Source organism: Ochotona princeps, chromosome X (genome assembly GCF_030435755.1).
Source record: "Ochotona princeps isolate mOchPri1 chromosome X, mOchPri1.hap1, whole genome shotgun sequence".
Classification (NCBI taxonomy): domain Eukaryota; kingdom Metazoa; phylum Chordata; class Mammalia; order Lagomorpha; family Ochotonidae; genus Ochotona; species Ochotona princeps.
Window position 1 is genome coordinate 3533421 of NC_080865.1, and position 18432 is coordinate 3551852.

Consider the following 18432-nt stretch of genomic DNA (forward strand, 5'->3'; position numbering starts at 1 on the left):
ACCCCAAGAATAATGGTAGGAGTCAGAGAGGCTGCCTTTGGGTCCAAGAAAGATGTGTGCAAGCTCAAGAGAACAAACTTCAGGGGGCCTTGTACAACCCACAAGCAGGGACAAGACACTGCACAGACTAAGGCACCTTCAAAATGTCCACGGAAAACAGAACTTTGGCTTACTTTGGTGCAAACTCTCTGCTCCCTCCACCAAAACGCAAGCATTTGCTGGCTCTTCAAAAGCATCCATGGGAAATGTGCATAGTGGAAAATACTATGCATGGACTTCAACTTATCTGTGGACTCCATTTCCCCATGACCCTTTCTGAAGTCCTCCGGTATATGAACACTAGCTCAGTGGGTGAGTTCTCAAAGATCTAGAGGGTAAGTTTTCCATACAGGTTCAGAATTTCCTGTTGAGGGAAGACTCTCCCAGAAGTCAGCAACAGGGCTATCCTCTCTTTACGCTAATACTGACAGGCAGCTGCTGGGGACAGGTGGTAAGTACTATATAGCTCCTACAGACTTAAAATTATAGCATTCCAGTACATATGGGCTTCTATAGCAGGACACTTCACAAAGTTCATGGAAAATGGAATGAAAAGCTAAGCCTGTTTCAGGATGAAAAGTGCTGAAAGTCATGCATGTCTGGACTATTCAAAAGGTTCATGGAAAATACATATTATGGAAAAAGTGTACATGGCTTGCAAAATATTTTTGACACCAAAACAAACTTCTATGTTTCCACAAAGTTTGTCAAGTGCCTATGCACTGGATGATTTTTGAAAAACATGAAATGACAACGTCTGGGAAGACTGTTTTGTAGTTGACACAGGGACAGGGTGGCCCATGGCTGCTGTCCAGCACAAACAATGAGGCTGGTGAGAGATGCCCTCATGTAAGTCGAAATATGGAAAGAAGGAAAAAGGAATTCTAGGGAAGGAGGCAGCTGAGAAAGTGAGAAAGGGAAGAGGGAGGGAGGGTAGTATCATTGTATTCTTTGAGCTGCACCTATGAACTACATGAAATCTGTTCTCCTTATAGTAATAAAGAAGAAAGAACCAAGGAGCAGATCTAAGCCCCTGCAAGGGGTCTTCATGGACCAGAGAGAGGATGACCCAAGTGGGCCTCAACTGCCATGAACCAACAGGCAGGCGTGTTTGCATGGTTGAGGCAACCGTATGAGCACCGAGTCTGTTTGGCTGCAAAGCCACGTAGCCCAGCAGTGGCTGGGGTGTACCCGCAAGGCAGGCCTGCACACCTGTGCGCATCTCCCCTGGCTTGCATGCTGGTGCACAGCATTCCTTCAGAGAAGGCCTCTCAGCAGCAGGGCTGCACTCCAACCACCTTCTCAAAATGAATCATCCCTGCTGTGCCTGGGCTGCCAGACAGAGCTCGCACGGGCCTGGGAAGGTCAAGTTTGCCCCTTTTTTGTTTTCTAATCCCTTATTTGGTGACCTGCTGAGGGTTGTTTGAAACTGGTGCTGTGGGAGTATCTGCACCACTGAAATTAGCAAATGCTACAAATTCATCAACAGAGAAATTAGCCAACATCACAAATGAGCCTCCCTCCTGGCTCAAGAAGTGCTCAACATATGCCAGCATCCCCACTGCTCATTTCTCCTACAACAGGTCTGAATCCTTGGCTAATATACTGGGACTGTACATTATCCCACAGTGATGTCACACGAAGCGTGGCTGGGTACTTGCACGTGCTTATGCCACACTCTAGCTGTAACCCACAGGAGGATGCCAACACCACACACAATGTCATCGCATTCGGGGCTCATGTGCTTGCTTCCCAAGTCTGCAGAACTTCAAAGTTGTAAATGAAGGCAAATGCAAAAAATTCCTTTCATGGCAAAAGTGAACTTAGAGCTTTTGCAGATGAAAACTATAAGCATTTTGTAACAAAAATATTTCATCAACAAAGCTAAGCCGCATTTGCTGCTCATATGGTTCCTTTCCGAGTCTTCTTGCGGACTGTGTATAAAGTAAAACATCTGTAACTCGTGAGATACGCTGCTACTCCACAAAGTCCACGGCCAACGGAACGAGGACGTAATTATTTGGTGCACAACTGTTTGAAAGGCATGTAGTTTTCCCCACCCCAAATACACATTTCCCCTGGATTTCCTGATGAACCTGTAGAGGCATGGACTTTAAAAATCTACGTGTACCTAAATAAACCTACCATTTAATTCCATTTACCATGAACTTTTCAAAGTACCCTCACCACTAGTCCTGGAAATGTCCATCAAGGGCCAGAAAGTTAGAAGTAAGGCAGTCACGACTGGCACACTTGCACGAGATCAAAACCATTTTGCATTGAAAGTATGAAAAGTCACTTTAATAGAATCCGTTTTTGTTTGCTACCGCTTGAAAATATGAGTTATTTTATTCCTATGTCAATGAAATAGCCAAATTACAGATCCAAATTTTGAAAATTTTCTTGTATCACAGTAGCATCAGTAACAGCAAGGTGGTTCTCAAATGTAAGAACACAACAATTCACGGAAGCGAATCAAAGGGACCAACCCAGCAAAATCTGCCAATGTTGGCTCTGGTCCTTCATTATCCTTCTGTATTTGTTATGCTGACAGGATAAAAAATAGGCAGATTAAATAGCAACTTACATGCTTCAAATAAACTGCATCTGTATTAATCTCATGTACATACTTCACAACAACTTGGATTTCTCTCTTCAGCACTCATTTAATCTATGCAGTGCAAGTATAACCAAACCACAAACACATCCCAGCACTAATTGCCACTGACTCAGTAGTCAATAGCAAAATGGCTGCACCAATGATAAAAATGTCTAAAATAAAGAAATAAATCTTTAAAAAAAATGGGCAGAAGGTGGTAAGGAGGAAGCTTGGATCCCAACCATGAAGACTCCCAGACCTTCACCACAAACTATTAATATGAGCAACAAGGACTACATCCCAACTGCCTAGGAGACCACAGGGAATTGGATGCCCTCGGAGGCTGAGTACTCTGAGGTCACCCACCCTCAACCGGAGCTTCCACAGGGAATGGAAGAAGTTCAAACACTACCGTGCAGAGGCCAACGTCATCGGAAAGACAACCAGAAGCCCTGAGCGGTTCGCAGAAACAGAAGAACGATAAACGTCCTTCGGGACCAGGGAGGAGAGCTTTCTCTGGTCTGAACCTGGCTCCACCTCTGGACCCCCGCCCTCTCTCGCGATGACCATCAGGATTGCTCCGAAAACCCCTCATAGCAAACAATCATACAAACTAAAAAAACCTAAAATAAATAGACAAACAACAAAAAGCAGAGCCTGGAATCTGACAGGAAAGAGCTGGCGTGGATTGGCTCATGCCTCGCTGGGTGGGACACAAAGATTAGTCACTCCTCACCATGGTGTTGGGGATTTCCCTGCACACCCCCCCCCAAAAAAACAAACAAACAAACAAAAAAAAGTTCAGCACCTTAATTGTCGACAAATGCCTTGTTAGAGTTACAAATCAGTCTAGATTACCCTAAAATCTGCCAAGATCAGCAAAATTATACTTCAACACAACAAATGGCTAAATACTAAAATGAAATAGACACGAGACAGCTGAATGGTACCTTATAGCCATTTTAAGGTATATAGCAGTCGGTTCTGTATATAAACTAAAACTGAAATGTCAATGGGCTAATTATAGGTTGTGGTTAAGAACTTGCTTTCTTTTTTTTTTTTTTTTTTTTTTTTTTTTTAACACACTGGTTACTCACAACCATGTCTATTCCATAATGTTGCAAATTGCTGTTGATGTTATGTCGGGACTCTTGGTTGAATGGGATGATATTCTGCCAGCTCTAACAACGGACCAGAAATGGTCTCCCCAAGAGACTGTTCAACCCATCTGGACAATAAGTAGCTGGACTCTATGCTTGGTATATGTTAACAAGGAAAGAATCTTGATTGAATTTGAACTGTAATACTGCATCAAGGTGGAGGAATCCACCAGGGGGGAGGGGCGTGGGGGGGGGATTCCCAGAGCCTATGAAACTGTAACATAATGCAAAATAATTAAAAATAAAATTTAAAAAAATTTAAAAAAAATGGGCAAAGTCATTGGTTCAACACTGAAAAGATACTGTGACCACATGATGGATTCCGAATGTGAATTTGAGCCCCTACTTACGATATGTTTGCTTTTGAAGATATGACCCACCCCACTCCCGCCCCATTCAGGCATAATCATTCATTTGCAAGGAGGGAAATGGCTTGCCTTTGCCAACTTAATGGCAAAACTCCATTCTCCACAAAAGCACATACAATTGGAGGCACTTGGCAATGGTGCTGTTTCTTTATTGCTGCAAAGTTTGGGGAAGGGGAGAAGTTGATGAGGCGCTTTAGATAAAGCGATGGAACAACTACTGTTAGCACAAAACAGCAGCCCAAACCAGCACTTCTCATCTAATGAGCACTTAAAACCTCTCCCTCTCCCACAGAGTTGGCATGAGTAGAAACCAGAGTGGTGTAAATTTGCTAGTAACTTTCAAAATTTAAAATGCATGTGCCCTTGAGTTCAGTGGCTCTATCTCTGGCAAAGTGTGTTCCTCACCCATGTCCATGAGCCTAGGAGGGTAGACCACTACAGCACACACTGGCTCATCAGTAGACGACTGAAAAGTGAGGACTTAAGTGTATGTCATTAGGAAAGTGATAGAATAAAGTACAAGATTCATCCGCACCAGGAAACACATCCTATGATGAAGCACGCAGGCAACATGCCCTTCAACAAGCCAAGGGGTCAGTACGTGCTCTCTGAGAAGTTGCAAAATAAGAAAAATATGACATAAACATACATGGCACATTTTTCATTCATTCATCTAAGGCTGGATATCTTGATGGATTCGGCATTTTGGCTTTGGTGAGCGATACTACTATAAACATGGTGGAGTTGGTATCACTTCGATTCAAGGATTTCACATCTTGAATCACAGAATAGTGATGATTATAGGCTGGGAAGCTTGAGAGAGATAAACATATTTTAGAAAAAATAGAGGGGAAAATGGATGGAGATCAACTTTGACCAACCTGAGATGGTAATAGAGGAAATGAAGCGAGGGGAATATATACACTCATTGTATTACAGTCTCATCATTTTTGTCTTTTGAATTAAATTAATTTTCAAAATCAAAAAAAAAAGAAAAATATGCTATGTGGCTACAGTTCCATGTAAACGGCCTCTGTGTGTAACGTGAATAATACACCAGCACTACATGCACGCACGAATACAGAAGGACAAATGACTAGCCACCAAAGCACTGGGAATGGTAACTGATTTAAGAAATACGGAGGCCTTCCTTTCTATATTACCTATGTACTTTCTGACAGTTTAACTTACACAAACACACTGCATCAGGCTGTGTACGAGGTCTTCCATCAGTGACGGTCCATGTGTGTGACAGTAGTCCCACAAGATTCTACCGTGCATCACAGAAGCATGTCACGGCCACCTTTGTGAAAGTGCACTCGACGATGTTCACACTCAGCTAGGCATCACCTGCCAGGGCATTCCTCAGAATGCAATACTCAGCACCACCCAATTCTGGATACTTTTACATACACCCCCCCACACACCCACGCAAAAGCCTGCTTCTTCAGGGATTACACTTTCTCGTGTACCCCCATTAATTCAGAAGCACAACAGTACTTTTCAAACTCAATCAAATCAATGACAACGCAACAGAGAAGAGAGCAATGCAACATGACCTTCTTCCCTTACCGTATCCATGGGTGAGACGTGCCACAAACAAATCACTTTCTCCTCAGTATCGTTGTTGATAGAAACATACGCGGGTCTGTAGACACGGACTGCTTCAACCACCAGAACCTAAAAGGATTACACAGTTCTGTGTCACACGTGGAAATCTACAGCACAGATGACCCTGCACAGTGAGGAGGTGGGCAGTGTTTGCACTCAACATACACTCACTGAGGACCAACAAGAAGAGGACTCCCAAAAGTTTCTGGAAGATGCAATTAGAAGGTGAATTTACTTTGATATATTATTTTCACACTACAAATTGACCATGAACTTTCAGTCCCTTCATATGCATGGGTTTCAAAACTTCCTGCATCAATAGAAACTTATCTTTGAATTTCATTTTCCAGGAGCTTCTCGAAGTCCATGTACATATATGTGTGCACATGCGTGCATGCCAAGTGCTAGCTCTAGCAGCCAGGGGTATAAGCAGCACGTACGAGTCACTGCCGGGTGAAGGGTTGTGCTCTACCAGGGCAGGAGTGACAGACAGGAACACGCAAGCCAGTGTCATGCAGTGCTCTGAAGAACGTAAGGCAGGAGGGGGAGAGAATGACGGGGTGCTTCTTCAGATAGGGGGCCTGCCTGAGGAGGTGACAGTAGACAAGGCAAGTTACAGTTACTGAGAAACAAGTAAGCAGACCGAATGGTTGGCAGGTACAAGTCTGTAACGATACAAGAAAGAGATGAAAAGTGAGTGACATATCATTAATAAGGTGTCATGTTGTTAGGGGGAGTGGGGGTGGGGAAGGAGACAGGAGGGAGAGAGGGAAAGGGAGATATGTAGAAGTAAAGAAAGAGCAAAAACAAACAAACAAACAAACAAAAAAAAAAAAGAGCTAAGAGAGCAACATGGTTACCACAGCTACAGCTGGCCAGAGAGCACATTTGTGTCCCATCATTTGGTTCTTGCTATCAGTTTCAAATATTTAAGAACTGAAAGATGACTTTAAGACCTATTACCCAGAAACAAACTAATTACCATATTCACCTCAATCAAGTCAACCTCTTGTTGGGTGTGTAATGAAATTCTTTAAAAAATGCACGTTCACAAAATCTCATGGCATGAACATGAAAACAATTCTCTGAAAGTTCAATTTCTAAGCCACGGAAGAATGTCTAGGACACTTTGCAGCACATGGCCATCAAATTGAAACAATTGCATGATTTTGCTTTTTTCAAGAACATTTTACACATTAGGTAGGGAGTGGCTCCAGAAGCAAACCAAATCTTTACAACAGTTTGGCATGCTACGGCATTCCACTAGGACTGCCACCTTGTTCTCAGTGGGGCACTACTGCCATTTGGGCCCAGCTCCTCGCCTGTGTTCAGAAACACCCTGTGCATTCAAACAGGCTCAGCAGCATCTGGGGGCACTGCTGACTAAAGCTCAGAAGTGTCCTCAAATGCCTCAGACACTGCTCAACATTCCCTCAAGACTAAGTCGCTCACCATTCCAAACTATGATTTGGGTATGACAGGACCAACATTTTTTTCAGCCAGCTGATCCATCACTCCCCAGTGCAGTGCATAATTGATAGTTCTTCTAATATTTGAAGTTACAGGATGGCTTTCTTTCTTTCAAGGCATTTGATCATTAGATACCATCATCACCTAGTTGCTGTGATCATAAAGTAGTGAAATTAGATTATCTTACTGGAAATCTGAGTCTGGCAGAAACATCTCTGGTTGCCTGAAAAATGATCTCTAGCCAGAAGTTCAGTTGTTCCTGTCTGGGGGAGTATTCAACAATGGGATTGGTGAAGCGCTGTATCAAAAACAAGTTCTGAACCAACAACTGCAGGTACCTGGAAAAGCCAAACACCAGAACATGAGATTCCAAAGAAATCAAGTGCATTCTATTTCCTTAAAAATACACACACACACCCCTCCTGAAAGCTTTATTTGCTAAACACTTATATTATGGGGCTGGTGCCATAGCACAGTCCTCTGAGAGCATTCTAGTACTCCCCTCTGAGGACAAACGGGGCTGTCCTGGGAAAGCAGAGCAGCTACACTCCAGCTGACTTGCTTGGGTACTCAGCGGCAGGCCTGTGCTGTTCAACTCCATACACTGCTGGAAAAGCTCTGACTGGTGCCTGGCTATTGCAAGATGAGCTCCAGGTCCTTGGGCTATCCTGTCCACTAAGGTGTATCCTTCCTAATCCTGGGCCTTCGGTCACTTAGCATATGATGTGTCAGTTTCACCTCCAAAGAGGCTGACAACTGAGCCACTAAGAGCAGATACATGAACACTGCAGGCTTGTATGATCCACTTCAGGCTAAAGCCCCAGACAGCCAGGCTCTGTGACCTTTCCTCACTGGCAATGCCTCATGCATGCTGTCACACAGCACATGGTCCCTCTGTCGGCACGGTGAGGGGCCGACCAGAGGCTCCAGGCTGCCCGTCTGGTCTCTGTTCTATGTGCCTCTTCCCTTTTTCGTCTTTATCCCTATCCCTTCACTGTGAAAAAATATAAGCATAAATCTAGCAGCTTTAATGAGTTATTTTTGAGTTCTTCAAGCAAATCCTGAACCTGAAAGTGGTCATGGAGACCCATTACAACAGACTGCCCACAGCCTGCTTGCTGATGCAAAAGGACTGTGTCTTCCAGGGGCAGCTCCATCTGGCCCGGAAGCAGCCTGCACTGGGCCAACAGCCACTCTGGCAGACCTGCAGGCCCAAGCTGGTGCAGGTTCTCCCAGCCTCAGAGAACTTTCCAAAGAATGACACGCTTCCAGGACCAGACTTAAGGCCCTTGGCACTGGGAAGCAATGGGGCCAAAGAGGGTAAGGCTCAATAGATTCCTTCTCCCGGAAATTCATCCTGGCCCACTGACCTGCAAAAAAAGTGGTGGTACATGAACACACGTCACTAAGAGTACCTTTGAAAAAATCATGCAAGTAATCCCTGTGCATGACTGAAAAATCAAAAACGGACCCCAAGAACACAGATCAGAAGTTTCTCATAAAACCACTTCCCTGGGCTCAGTGTGGTAACCTAATGGCTAAAGTCCTCGCCTTGCATGCACCAGGATCCCCTATGGGCACCAGTTCTAATCCCAGAGGCTCCACTTCCCATCCAACTCCATGCTTGTGGCCTGGGAAAGCAGTCGGGGATGGCCCAAAGCCTTGGGACCCTGCACCCACGTGGGAGACCCGGAAGAAACTCCCAGCTCTTGGCTTTGGATCAGCGCTGCTCCAGCCACTGCAGTCACCTGGGGAGTGAATTAACAGGCGGAAGATCTTCCTGTCTCTCTTCCTCTCTGCATATCTGCCTTTGCAACAAAAAATTAATTAAAAAAGCATTGTTTGGCTGGATGTTACAAGGAGTCCCTTGACGAATATATTTATTAAAAAAAAAACCAATCAAATCAAAAACTGCATCTCCCTGAGATAAGCAGAATCAGTACTATAGAGGAAATGCCTCGCTCCAGCATGGGCTCCCTGTGTAACTATCTACTGAGTATCAAGAGGCGTCAGCAGCCACAGTCCAAACGGGAATTCATGTCTACGCAGTGGTCGGATACTGCCCACCCTCCCAGACCTTTTTCTCTGAGTCACATACTACGCATGCTCTTAAGTTAAAACGAGACCATATAGAACACTCTCATATTTTATGGTTCTCAAATATGCTTTTCAGAGCAGCAGCTTCATGATTAATTTTTAAATGCAAATCCTCAGGGTCCCCTCCAAACCCATAGAACTTGAATTCCAAAAAGGCAAGCTCAGCAATCCATATGGAAGATATCTTCTTTTTTTAAGATTCATTAATTTTTATTGGAAAGTCAGATATACAGAGAGAGGGAGAGACAGGAAGATCTTTCGTTCGATGATTCACTCCCCAGGTGACCACAATGGTCAGAGCTGTGCAGATCCGAAGCCAGGAGCCTGGAGCCTCTTCCGGGTTTCCCACATGGACGCAGGGTCCCAAGGCTTTGGGCCGCCCCCGACTGCTTTCCCAGGCCACAAGCAGGGAGCTGGATGGGAAGCGGGGCTGCCGGGATTAGAACTGGCACCCATAAGGGAAGCCTGTGTTCAAGGCGAGGACTTTAGCCCCTAGGTTACTGCACCGGGCCTGCACAAGCTGTATTTTGAAAGCAAGTGATTCCAATGCACCAAAAAGTCCCAGATGGCAAGAGAGAAAGCCATTCTTATTCTACAAACCAGGAATACTTTTCCTTGTCTTAAAAATCTTGTTCCCCACACACTAAAATGGATGTATAAATGAGTTAATCTCGGGCTGGGGCTGTGTAACCATTTGGTTGCCTGTACTGTGTTACTGGTTTTTTAGTTTCAGCTTTCATTTGCAAAATATATACTTTTCTTGGTGTGTTTGTGTGTGCGCAGCTTTACCAAGTTTTTCCCAAATGTATAATACATACTAGGACCGAGACGTTGCTCTCAATGACTTAGAGAACCCAAGGAAGCAGGATTACAACCCTGGCCACAGGGATTTAGCACTCAGAGGCGTATTCTGTGGAAGCATCTGTCTTTCCATTGAATTAAAAGTGAGCCCTCAGAGCTCTTGCAGCTGTCCTAACTTGGCTTTAATGAAGAAACCAGGAACAACAGAGCAATTACTGTCATTTGCATTTCTGTCTTTTCTCTTTGGGGAAGAGGTTTCAGGACAAGGTCACATAATAAGATTGGACACACACACACACACACACACAACTCACCAGACTGGAGGCCTCACTTTGAACAACTGCTCTGCTGAGCGGATGGCTTTGCCGACGTCACAGGTCATCATGCTCATGATGAAGAAATGCCCAATATCCCAGTAATCTTTCATTTTCTCCAAGCTCCCTTTTCTTCCCAACAAGCTATTCAGTTGGACACCTTTAAAATTTAAATTTTAGAGGAAGTCATGAAAAATCTTCCTAGTTTGCCATATCACGCAAGTCTTTTGAGAGGACACAAACAGGCATTTTATCTCGGCTGACATAAAAGACAAGTGATCATTTCTTTTGAAACAGAATTCTAAGTTTAAGTTATCTGAGCATAATCTTTACTTCTAACCTGATGTAATGAAACCATCAATAACCACAAAAACAAATAGGGTTACCTATTTTCCTTAGTTCTATGGAAGTTTCAAATCTGTGGCCGGCAACCATCAACAAAATTGCAAGGTTAATTCCAGAATAAAGAGATGACTGGAGCACAAACCCTCTGCGATACCTATAATTACAGAATCAAATTATTATTGTAATTAACTTACATTAGCACAAAATGTATACACATAAGAGGTACAAAACAAACCAATCTACACAGGAAAATCCTTACTGCTCCTTTTTTCCATACTCCCTCCCCTAATCTTGAAAACATTTTTTAAAAATGTCATAGGGCTCAGTGGGAAGGCTCAATTAACTAATCCTCCCCTTGCAAGCACTTGGATTTCATACAGGTGCCAGTTTATGTCCCGACTGCTCCACTTCCCTTCCTGGGCATGGTAGCCTAATAGCTAAAATCCTCATCTTGCATGCCCAGAGTCCCACATGGGTGATGGTTCGCATCCCGGCTGCTCCACTTCCCCTGCTTGTGGCCTGGGAAAGCAGTCGGGGACGGCCCAAAGCCTTGGGACCCTGCACCCGCGTGGGAGACCCAGAAGAAACTCCCAGCTCTTGGCTTTGGATCAGCTCAGCTCCAGCCATTGTGGTCATTTGCAGAGTGAACTAGCAGATAAAAAGATCTTTCTTTTTCTCCTTCCATCTGTAAAATCTGCCTTTCCAATAAAAATAAACCTTAAAAAATTAAAAATATCATAAAAGTAACACAGTAACTTTCACTAGTGACTTTTAAGGTTTCTTCATAATGTATATCTTTTTCTTAGAAAAGTCATAATTAACCACATAAAATAGGGGAAACACAGTAGAGTATACAGAAGAAACTGAAAGTCTATTATAATCCTATCTCCCAAAGGCAACCACAATTTGATGTTACACATTGATTTTTTTTTTAATTGAGACAAGTTTTGTAGTCAATGTCTTCTATTAGGTAGAAGTGACATCAACCACAGGCTGTTTCTCTGCAACCCATTCATTTGCGGAGATGGCAACACGGGATCTGCCCTTCCCGCACATGAAGCGGTACTGCTAGAACTCTGCAGCCCCAACAGCTGCAAGCAGGGCGGACAGGAGGCGAGGGGGCTGCTGCACTGGGAGAAAGGGGAAGACACAAGGCTGGAGTATCAGTGTTACACCAAGAAGGGAGAGTGCCATTTTCATTCTCCATTCTTTTCTACACATTTTTATTCTAGAAAATAATTACATTTTTCCTCTTCTATAATCAGGGATAACTATCATGATGAGGAAAAAAAGTTCCATCAAAGAAGTAGTGACAGAAAAATGTCTTAAGTGACACAGTTCACACCAAGCACTTACAAACCAGGAATAATTTTATCATTCGTGAAATGAGAAGTCAACAACAGCAAAATGTTAAGTTGATTTCCAAAGACAGAAGTTATCTTTTGATTTAGGTAAACAGAGGTTCTTTGTAAGATGCTCTTGGCCCCTAATTCCAGCTTCCTCCACAGCGCCTGGGAGGCAGTGGTGAGGGCTTAAATGACTGGGCTCCCACCACGCCCACGGGAGACCTGGAGGAGTCCCAGGTTCATGGCTTTGATCCACGCCGGGAGGTCACTGAGGACTTTTGGAAAGTGAACCAGAGCACTGGAACTCCTCTTCTGTGTCTACTTCTGCACCCCTAAAACTAAAAACGTACAGGGTGTTTATAAATTACTTCGGGGATAATATAGTCTCAGATGCCCCAGAGGATACAAAGAAAGGCCTTCCAACTCCAGTCAACATTTTCTTTTTTGTATGTTTCAGGAATTTTAAATTCCCTGTTTTTCTGGTTTTCTATTTTCTTTTGCCATATAAAGTTACATCATGACAGCACCTAAAGGGTAACTTCACAAAGTTGAACAAGTTCAGCTTGGGAGAAGATATGAACTGTAATCAGGACTGCAATTCCAAGTGGGCCATAAGACCTCCCTATGACCTTGAACTAGCTCCCCCTCCCCTTAACATGATCCATCTTTGTACTTGATGGTTTGGGCTAAATGATCTCCAAGGTCTTACTGGGAGCCAACACACCCTTCTCAAAAAACTGAGTAACATTTAGCAATTGTGCTACCTGCTGCTACCTTCTCAGGTGGGTGAATCAAAACACCTAGGACTTTCCTGAAGGAGCTGTAGGCAGCAATCTCCCAGCTGGGAAATGGAACTCCTGGCCACCATCCAGGGAACACGGCTCTAACAAACATTAGCAACATCTGTCTACCACAAGGTGCATCAGGCAATACTGTGGATTAAGTCACAAGAACGAATGAACCATGACACACACCAAATTAGCACAGACACATTTTATGTATCCTAAAACCACACAGCTCCAAGTCCAGATGAGCTCACAGAAGACAGATCAGAGTGTGACCCTGGACACTTTGGCATTAAGATGGCTAGAAATGTGATTGGCATTTCCTAAAACCAGTGATTTGGAAGGGGGAATTCCTGGCACAAAAAAATTGATACATCCATGGACTGCGGTGTCCACAGCGAGTCCTGGAACCCATCCTCTACGGATGCCAAGCAGTGACAGTACTGCCCTTGCCCTTCAGGTGGATTGCTTAATGACCCACAAATTCCTCCCTTCCCCGTATGAAAGCCTCTTTTCAGTGCACTTGTGCTACTGCTCCCATCCCTGTGAATTTAGGAGGCCATAGGATTTGCTTTGACCATAGGCACATGGCAGAAGTGACCTTGTGTGAGCTGCTGAGAACACACCTTCACTCTCTTGCAATGGTCCCTGCCAAGTCAAAGAGCTGGTGCATGAGCATTAAAAGCTCATAGTGGAGACCTGAGGGCTGCCTCCGACAGCCAGACCAGCTGCCAAATGGGCAGGTGCTCATGCTGGAGCTTCCGCTACTCCCTGACAAAGTAGTCTGGTAAGCATGCCAAAGCATGTGCCATCTATTGTGGTCTGAGGGCCCTACATTTTGGGATTGTTACGCAGCAAGTCATAGCTGGTACACCACTGAAGTGAATTCTTTGCGCCACAGCAAGAGTGCTCTTGTTAAAATATGTATCATACCTTGTCAGCCTTCTGCCTGGAACATTCCAGGCTGCTCCATTCCACTCCAAGTCAGATTCATTTTCCTGTCTCACGGCATGCTGCCTGCTCGTGCTTACTTCTCAGTGTGCCTGGCTTTTCTCCCTAGCACTGCCATTACTCTTGCTGTCCCTCTGCCTCAACTCACAACAGTCATCTCCAAGGCTAACTCCTTCACTGACCTTTAGGGCCACCTTATTTAAAGCTGTAGACTGTTCTCTGCAGTCCTCCTTTCCTAGTCCTTGGTTAACAGCTGTCCCTAGCCCTCGCCATCTGCTTCAGTGATTTGTCTGACTTCCCTGACCAGCAATGCTACACACCTAAAGACAAGGAGTTCTGTCTGTTGGATCTATCCTCGCCACCATAAGCCCTCAACAAACCTATACTAAATAAACAAATGAGTCAACAGCTCATGGGAAGACACTGCCTAGATGGTAGTAAAGAAGATTCTGGAAGGAGTGGCTGGGAAAGAGCATATTGAGCCTCCTCCTTGCCTGATAAACAAGGGACTCCAATGGGAAAAGTGTGATCAGTAGGACAAGCGTCCTCTACTGATTTTATTTCAGAAAGAAATCTAGAAGTTGCTGGAACACACTCGCTGCCACTAGACAAGCACAAACATATATACAGGAGAAGGATCATGCATGGGTCATGCAATTCTGGTCTTTGCTGGGAGGAGCATGCTCTTCATTAGGGCGAAAGGGTTACCACTCGATGGCGCAGTCTCGGCTGTGGACGTCACTGCAGTCCGAATCCAAGAAGATGTCCTTGTAGATCCTCCCACAGAGGCACAACATCTCGGAGGCTGGGTACTCGCAGCTCTGCAGAACCTGCAGGATCACATGAAGAGCCTTCGCCTGGTCACCTGTTTCGTTTCTCCTGAAAGACACAGGGTTCAGATTAGGATATCTGAGGCCAGATAGAGGAGTGTGTGCAGATCTGCTTCGCCCAATGACTGAGCCGAATGCTGCTGTCCTGCAGCAGGAGCACAAGCCTCAACATTTCATTTCTCAACTTAAAATTTAACAACTCATTAAGTTACACACCAGTCAACCTCACACAACCATATTCACTCCCTAAATGATCCTTTCTTTAACTAATGAATCATATGGTGAAAAAATTAGACTAGAGGAAACCAATAAATATTAAAAGACTTCACAGTCACATCAACTGGGGGCTGGTGTTGTGGCACATCAACTTAAGCTGCTACCTGTGACACTGACATCCTATGAGTGCTGGTTCAAGTCCTGGCTACTCAACTTCCCTTGCAGCTCCATGCTAACGAACCTTGGAAAGCAGCAAAGAATGGCCAAAGTGGTTGGGCCCCTCTCAACTCCTGTGAGAGATCCAGGTGGAATTTCCAGCTCCTTGCTTCAACCTGGCCCAGGGTTACTGTCACAGCCATTTGGGGAGTGCACCAGCAGACAGAACTCTTTGTTGTGCACATAATAAAGAGAAGGAAGCTCTGATAGTGGGTCTGAATTCTGGTTGTATATTAGAATCATCTGTGAGCTTTAATCTGTGAGCTGCACTCCAGACCACTTAAATCTGAATCTTCCCCCACATGACTCCTCCCAACACCCCTGACCCAGTTAGATGCTGGTCAATTTCATTTCCAACCGGTTCCAAAATTGGCCTGGTTCCTCATGACTCTCACAATGAACACCCCGATCCAAATTCCTCCTTCTACCTCTTATCTCTCCCGCAATCTATTCATGTAGGAATCAAAATGATGCTGTCACCAAGGGAGTAAGGACATGTCACTCCTCTAATTTAAAGCTCTCCAGGGGCTCCCATCTAAAAACACACACCACTCATTTTCATGGTCTACAAGGCTCCACAAGATCCAGCTTCTAGTTCTTGCTCTAACCTCATCCTTGGCCATTCACCCCAGCCTGTACCCTTCACCTCTCTTGCCCATGCTGTGTAGGCCTCCTGGCTGTTGTACATGCCGATCCCTCAGGGTGGAATGTTCCACCATCCACTGACATGGTACGTTCCCTCACCTTGTTCTGAAACTTTTCTCATGCCACTGCCAAATGAGATCTTTTCTGAGCACCAAACTCAAAACTGCAACTTTGCCATCCTACTGGCCTGTTATTCCTAGTACCCGTATCCAAACAATTCTGTTGATTTTTGATGATTTCTCTTTTCCTTTAGAACACACACCCCAACAGGGCAGGCTTTTCTTGCCTTGACAGTTTACTGTGGTGTGCCAGAGTTCAGGATAGGATCTGGCACATGGCAAGAGCTTCACATCTATCTGCCAAAATCAATGTCCAACTGAGCAGGACTACAGGATCCATACCAAACTGACATTAGAAGTCCCTTCTGGAATACGAGAGCAACCCGAGAACACAGTTTAGGAGGCACAGTTGATTTAAGTGGGGTTTTCCCCCCAGTTTTTCCTAATAATATGTAAACATTTTTTATTTACACAACGAAAATCACAGAATAAAATGAACATTGGACTGAGAATCATTGTGAGTTACAGTCTGCTCCTGTCACACTGTTTCCCACACACCTGAATTCTCAATAGGCCACTGAGGCCTTCTTTGCCTCAGCTGTCCACCTGCAAGTGGAGTGCCCTTCTGTCTTCCTCAAAGCGCTGCTGTGAGCGCCCAGGCTACCCCAGGAACCCTGTGCCACTCACATCCACCTGGCCACCTCTGCCAAAGTGTGTGTCTGCTAAAGAAAACTCTTAGAGTAGGAGACACAGGTCTACTAAATCTTTCTCCTAAGCCAGCCCTAAGCATGAACAAGCAATGGGGCTCCTCAGACCCCTGTGCTTACTTGAGTCATCTATGAAAAAATTGTTCTTCAGCTTAAACCATCTTACTTTCTGTGACAAGTGATCAAGCATCTCCACATTGTCAGAGCCAGTTCAATTCATCTGAGAGCTCTGACAGGCTCATCAAAGTCCATTTCTCTTTCTCCCTGGGCACTCAGCCAGACCACATTTCCCAATTTCCCCTGTAGTTACAACTGGACTGTGAAACTGAATTTGCACCAGTTAAACGTGTGAAGAAGTAATGAACATCACTTACTGATCAGTCTGATACAGACCTCCCTGGCACAGTCAAAACGGACAGACCACTCAGGTTTCCCTCAGTCAATAAACCAGAAAGTAAAATACAGTCTACACATCCATTGACACGTTATTCAGCAGTAATAAAGCATGAAACAGTGCTGCTTACTACAATGTGGATTACTATTTACAACACTACATTAACTTGAGAAAAGTCAAGTGCAAAAGAATATGTGTCATAGGATCCACTGATACAAACTCCAGAAGACGCAATGCCATAGTAATAGAGACTTGTGGATTCTTAGGTCTAGACAGCAAAGTGAGGGACAAGGGACAAAGTACTAATGGGTTGTTACAATGGATTAGTGGTTGCTTATAAATGCAGGGGTCTGGAGGAAACTGGGAAGAGGATGGCTAGAACACATATGGGGTTTTTTCTGAGGGGGGAGATTACAATGTTCTAAAGTTGACTGTGGTGATCATCGTGAATATGATAAAAATCACGAACTTGTATATATATATATATATAGGCTCAGATAATGGGACTCTGTTGAGAAGACCCACTCCCCCAGGTTTGTGCCAAAGCTGCTGGTTCAGCAGACCTTTGGGATTCCACATTACCAACACCACCATCACTGTTGACCCTGACCTTGCCTATAGAGCCCTCCATTGTTACAAATTCCTTGTTTCGGGCCATGCCTTACTTCAACCATTATCTTCAGATACCAGCAATTACATGTTGTGCATATGCATGACCTAGATACAGTTAAGCATAGACTTACTTACCTATCAATAATGAAACCCCAACAGATTTGCCCTCTACTACCATGTCCTTAAACTGACTGATAGCACTCACTCAGCACATGGATCTCTTCTGCCTCAACACCAGTTATTATTCATTCATTCATTAGCCCACTCAAACATTTACTGAGCACTCACCATGTGGGTGGCCTAATGTTACCAGGTATTGAGTATTTAACGGTCTGGCGAACACCATGTGCCTGGCCCCATTCAGGCTTTCTGTTAATGGAGTGATGCTAAGTATTAAGCAAGTAAATAAAATATGAGCTCTGAAGGAAAACAGCAAGCGGGAAGGGAATGAGTCATAGGAATGCCGTTTCCAGACTCAGGATTCTTTGAAATCACCACCTGTCTCAAAGGCCCATTGGAAGCAGGCATGGGAGGCTCAGCAGAGTCAGGTAAGGAAGGAGGGCGGGCAGGCAGAGAGCAGAGCGTGGGTGCACACATGCACAGATGAGAACAGGCTGCTGCTGCTCTGGACACTGGGGGCAAGTGGGGGAGCCAGGTTCAGCGCCCCAGGAGGAGGAGAGGAGCGGAAGGCAGGCGAGGTCACACACAGCCTCGCCTGCGCCTCTTCCTCAGCTTCTCAAGGGCTCTGCCTAACCCGGGCACGCCCACCCTCTCGTGTGTCTCTCCTGCTAGCAGAAGCCTCTTACATCCAGGTACCCAGCTAGGCAGCAGCAGGGCTGAGAGAACACACTGTCCAACTCTCAAGCC

General features: G+C 44.8%; 2 protein-coding genes across 6 annotated transcripts in view; one reads left to right on the plus strand and one right to left on the minus strand.

Annotated features, from left to right (window-relative positions):
• The window catches only part of PDHA1 (pyruvate dehydrogenase E1 subunit alpha 1), an 80347-nt gene that overhangs the window by 46129 nt on the left and 15786 nt on the right, over positions 1-18432 (plus strand). The window lies entirely within an intron of this gene.
• MAP3K15 (mitogen-activated protein kinase kinase kinase 15) overlaps positions 1-18432 on the minus strand; it is a 91174-nt gene that overhangs the window by 31401 nt on the left and 41341 nt on the right. For all 5 annotated transcript variants that reach the window (XM_058658623.1, XM_058658622.1, XM_058658624.1 and 2 more), the window contains exons 7-11: positions 14595-14765; positions 10846-10958; positions 10460-10619; positions 7435-7585; positions 5739-5846 (exon numbers count right to left, since the gene is read on the minus strand). In XM_058658623.1, coding sequence (XP_058514606.1) covers positions 5739-5846; positions 7435-7585; positions 10460-10619; positions 10846-10958; positions 14595-14765 — 703 coding nt within the window. The remainder of the gene's footprint in view (positions 1-5738; positions 5847-7434; positions 7586-10459; positions 10620-10845; positions 10959-14594; positions 14766-18432) is intronic.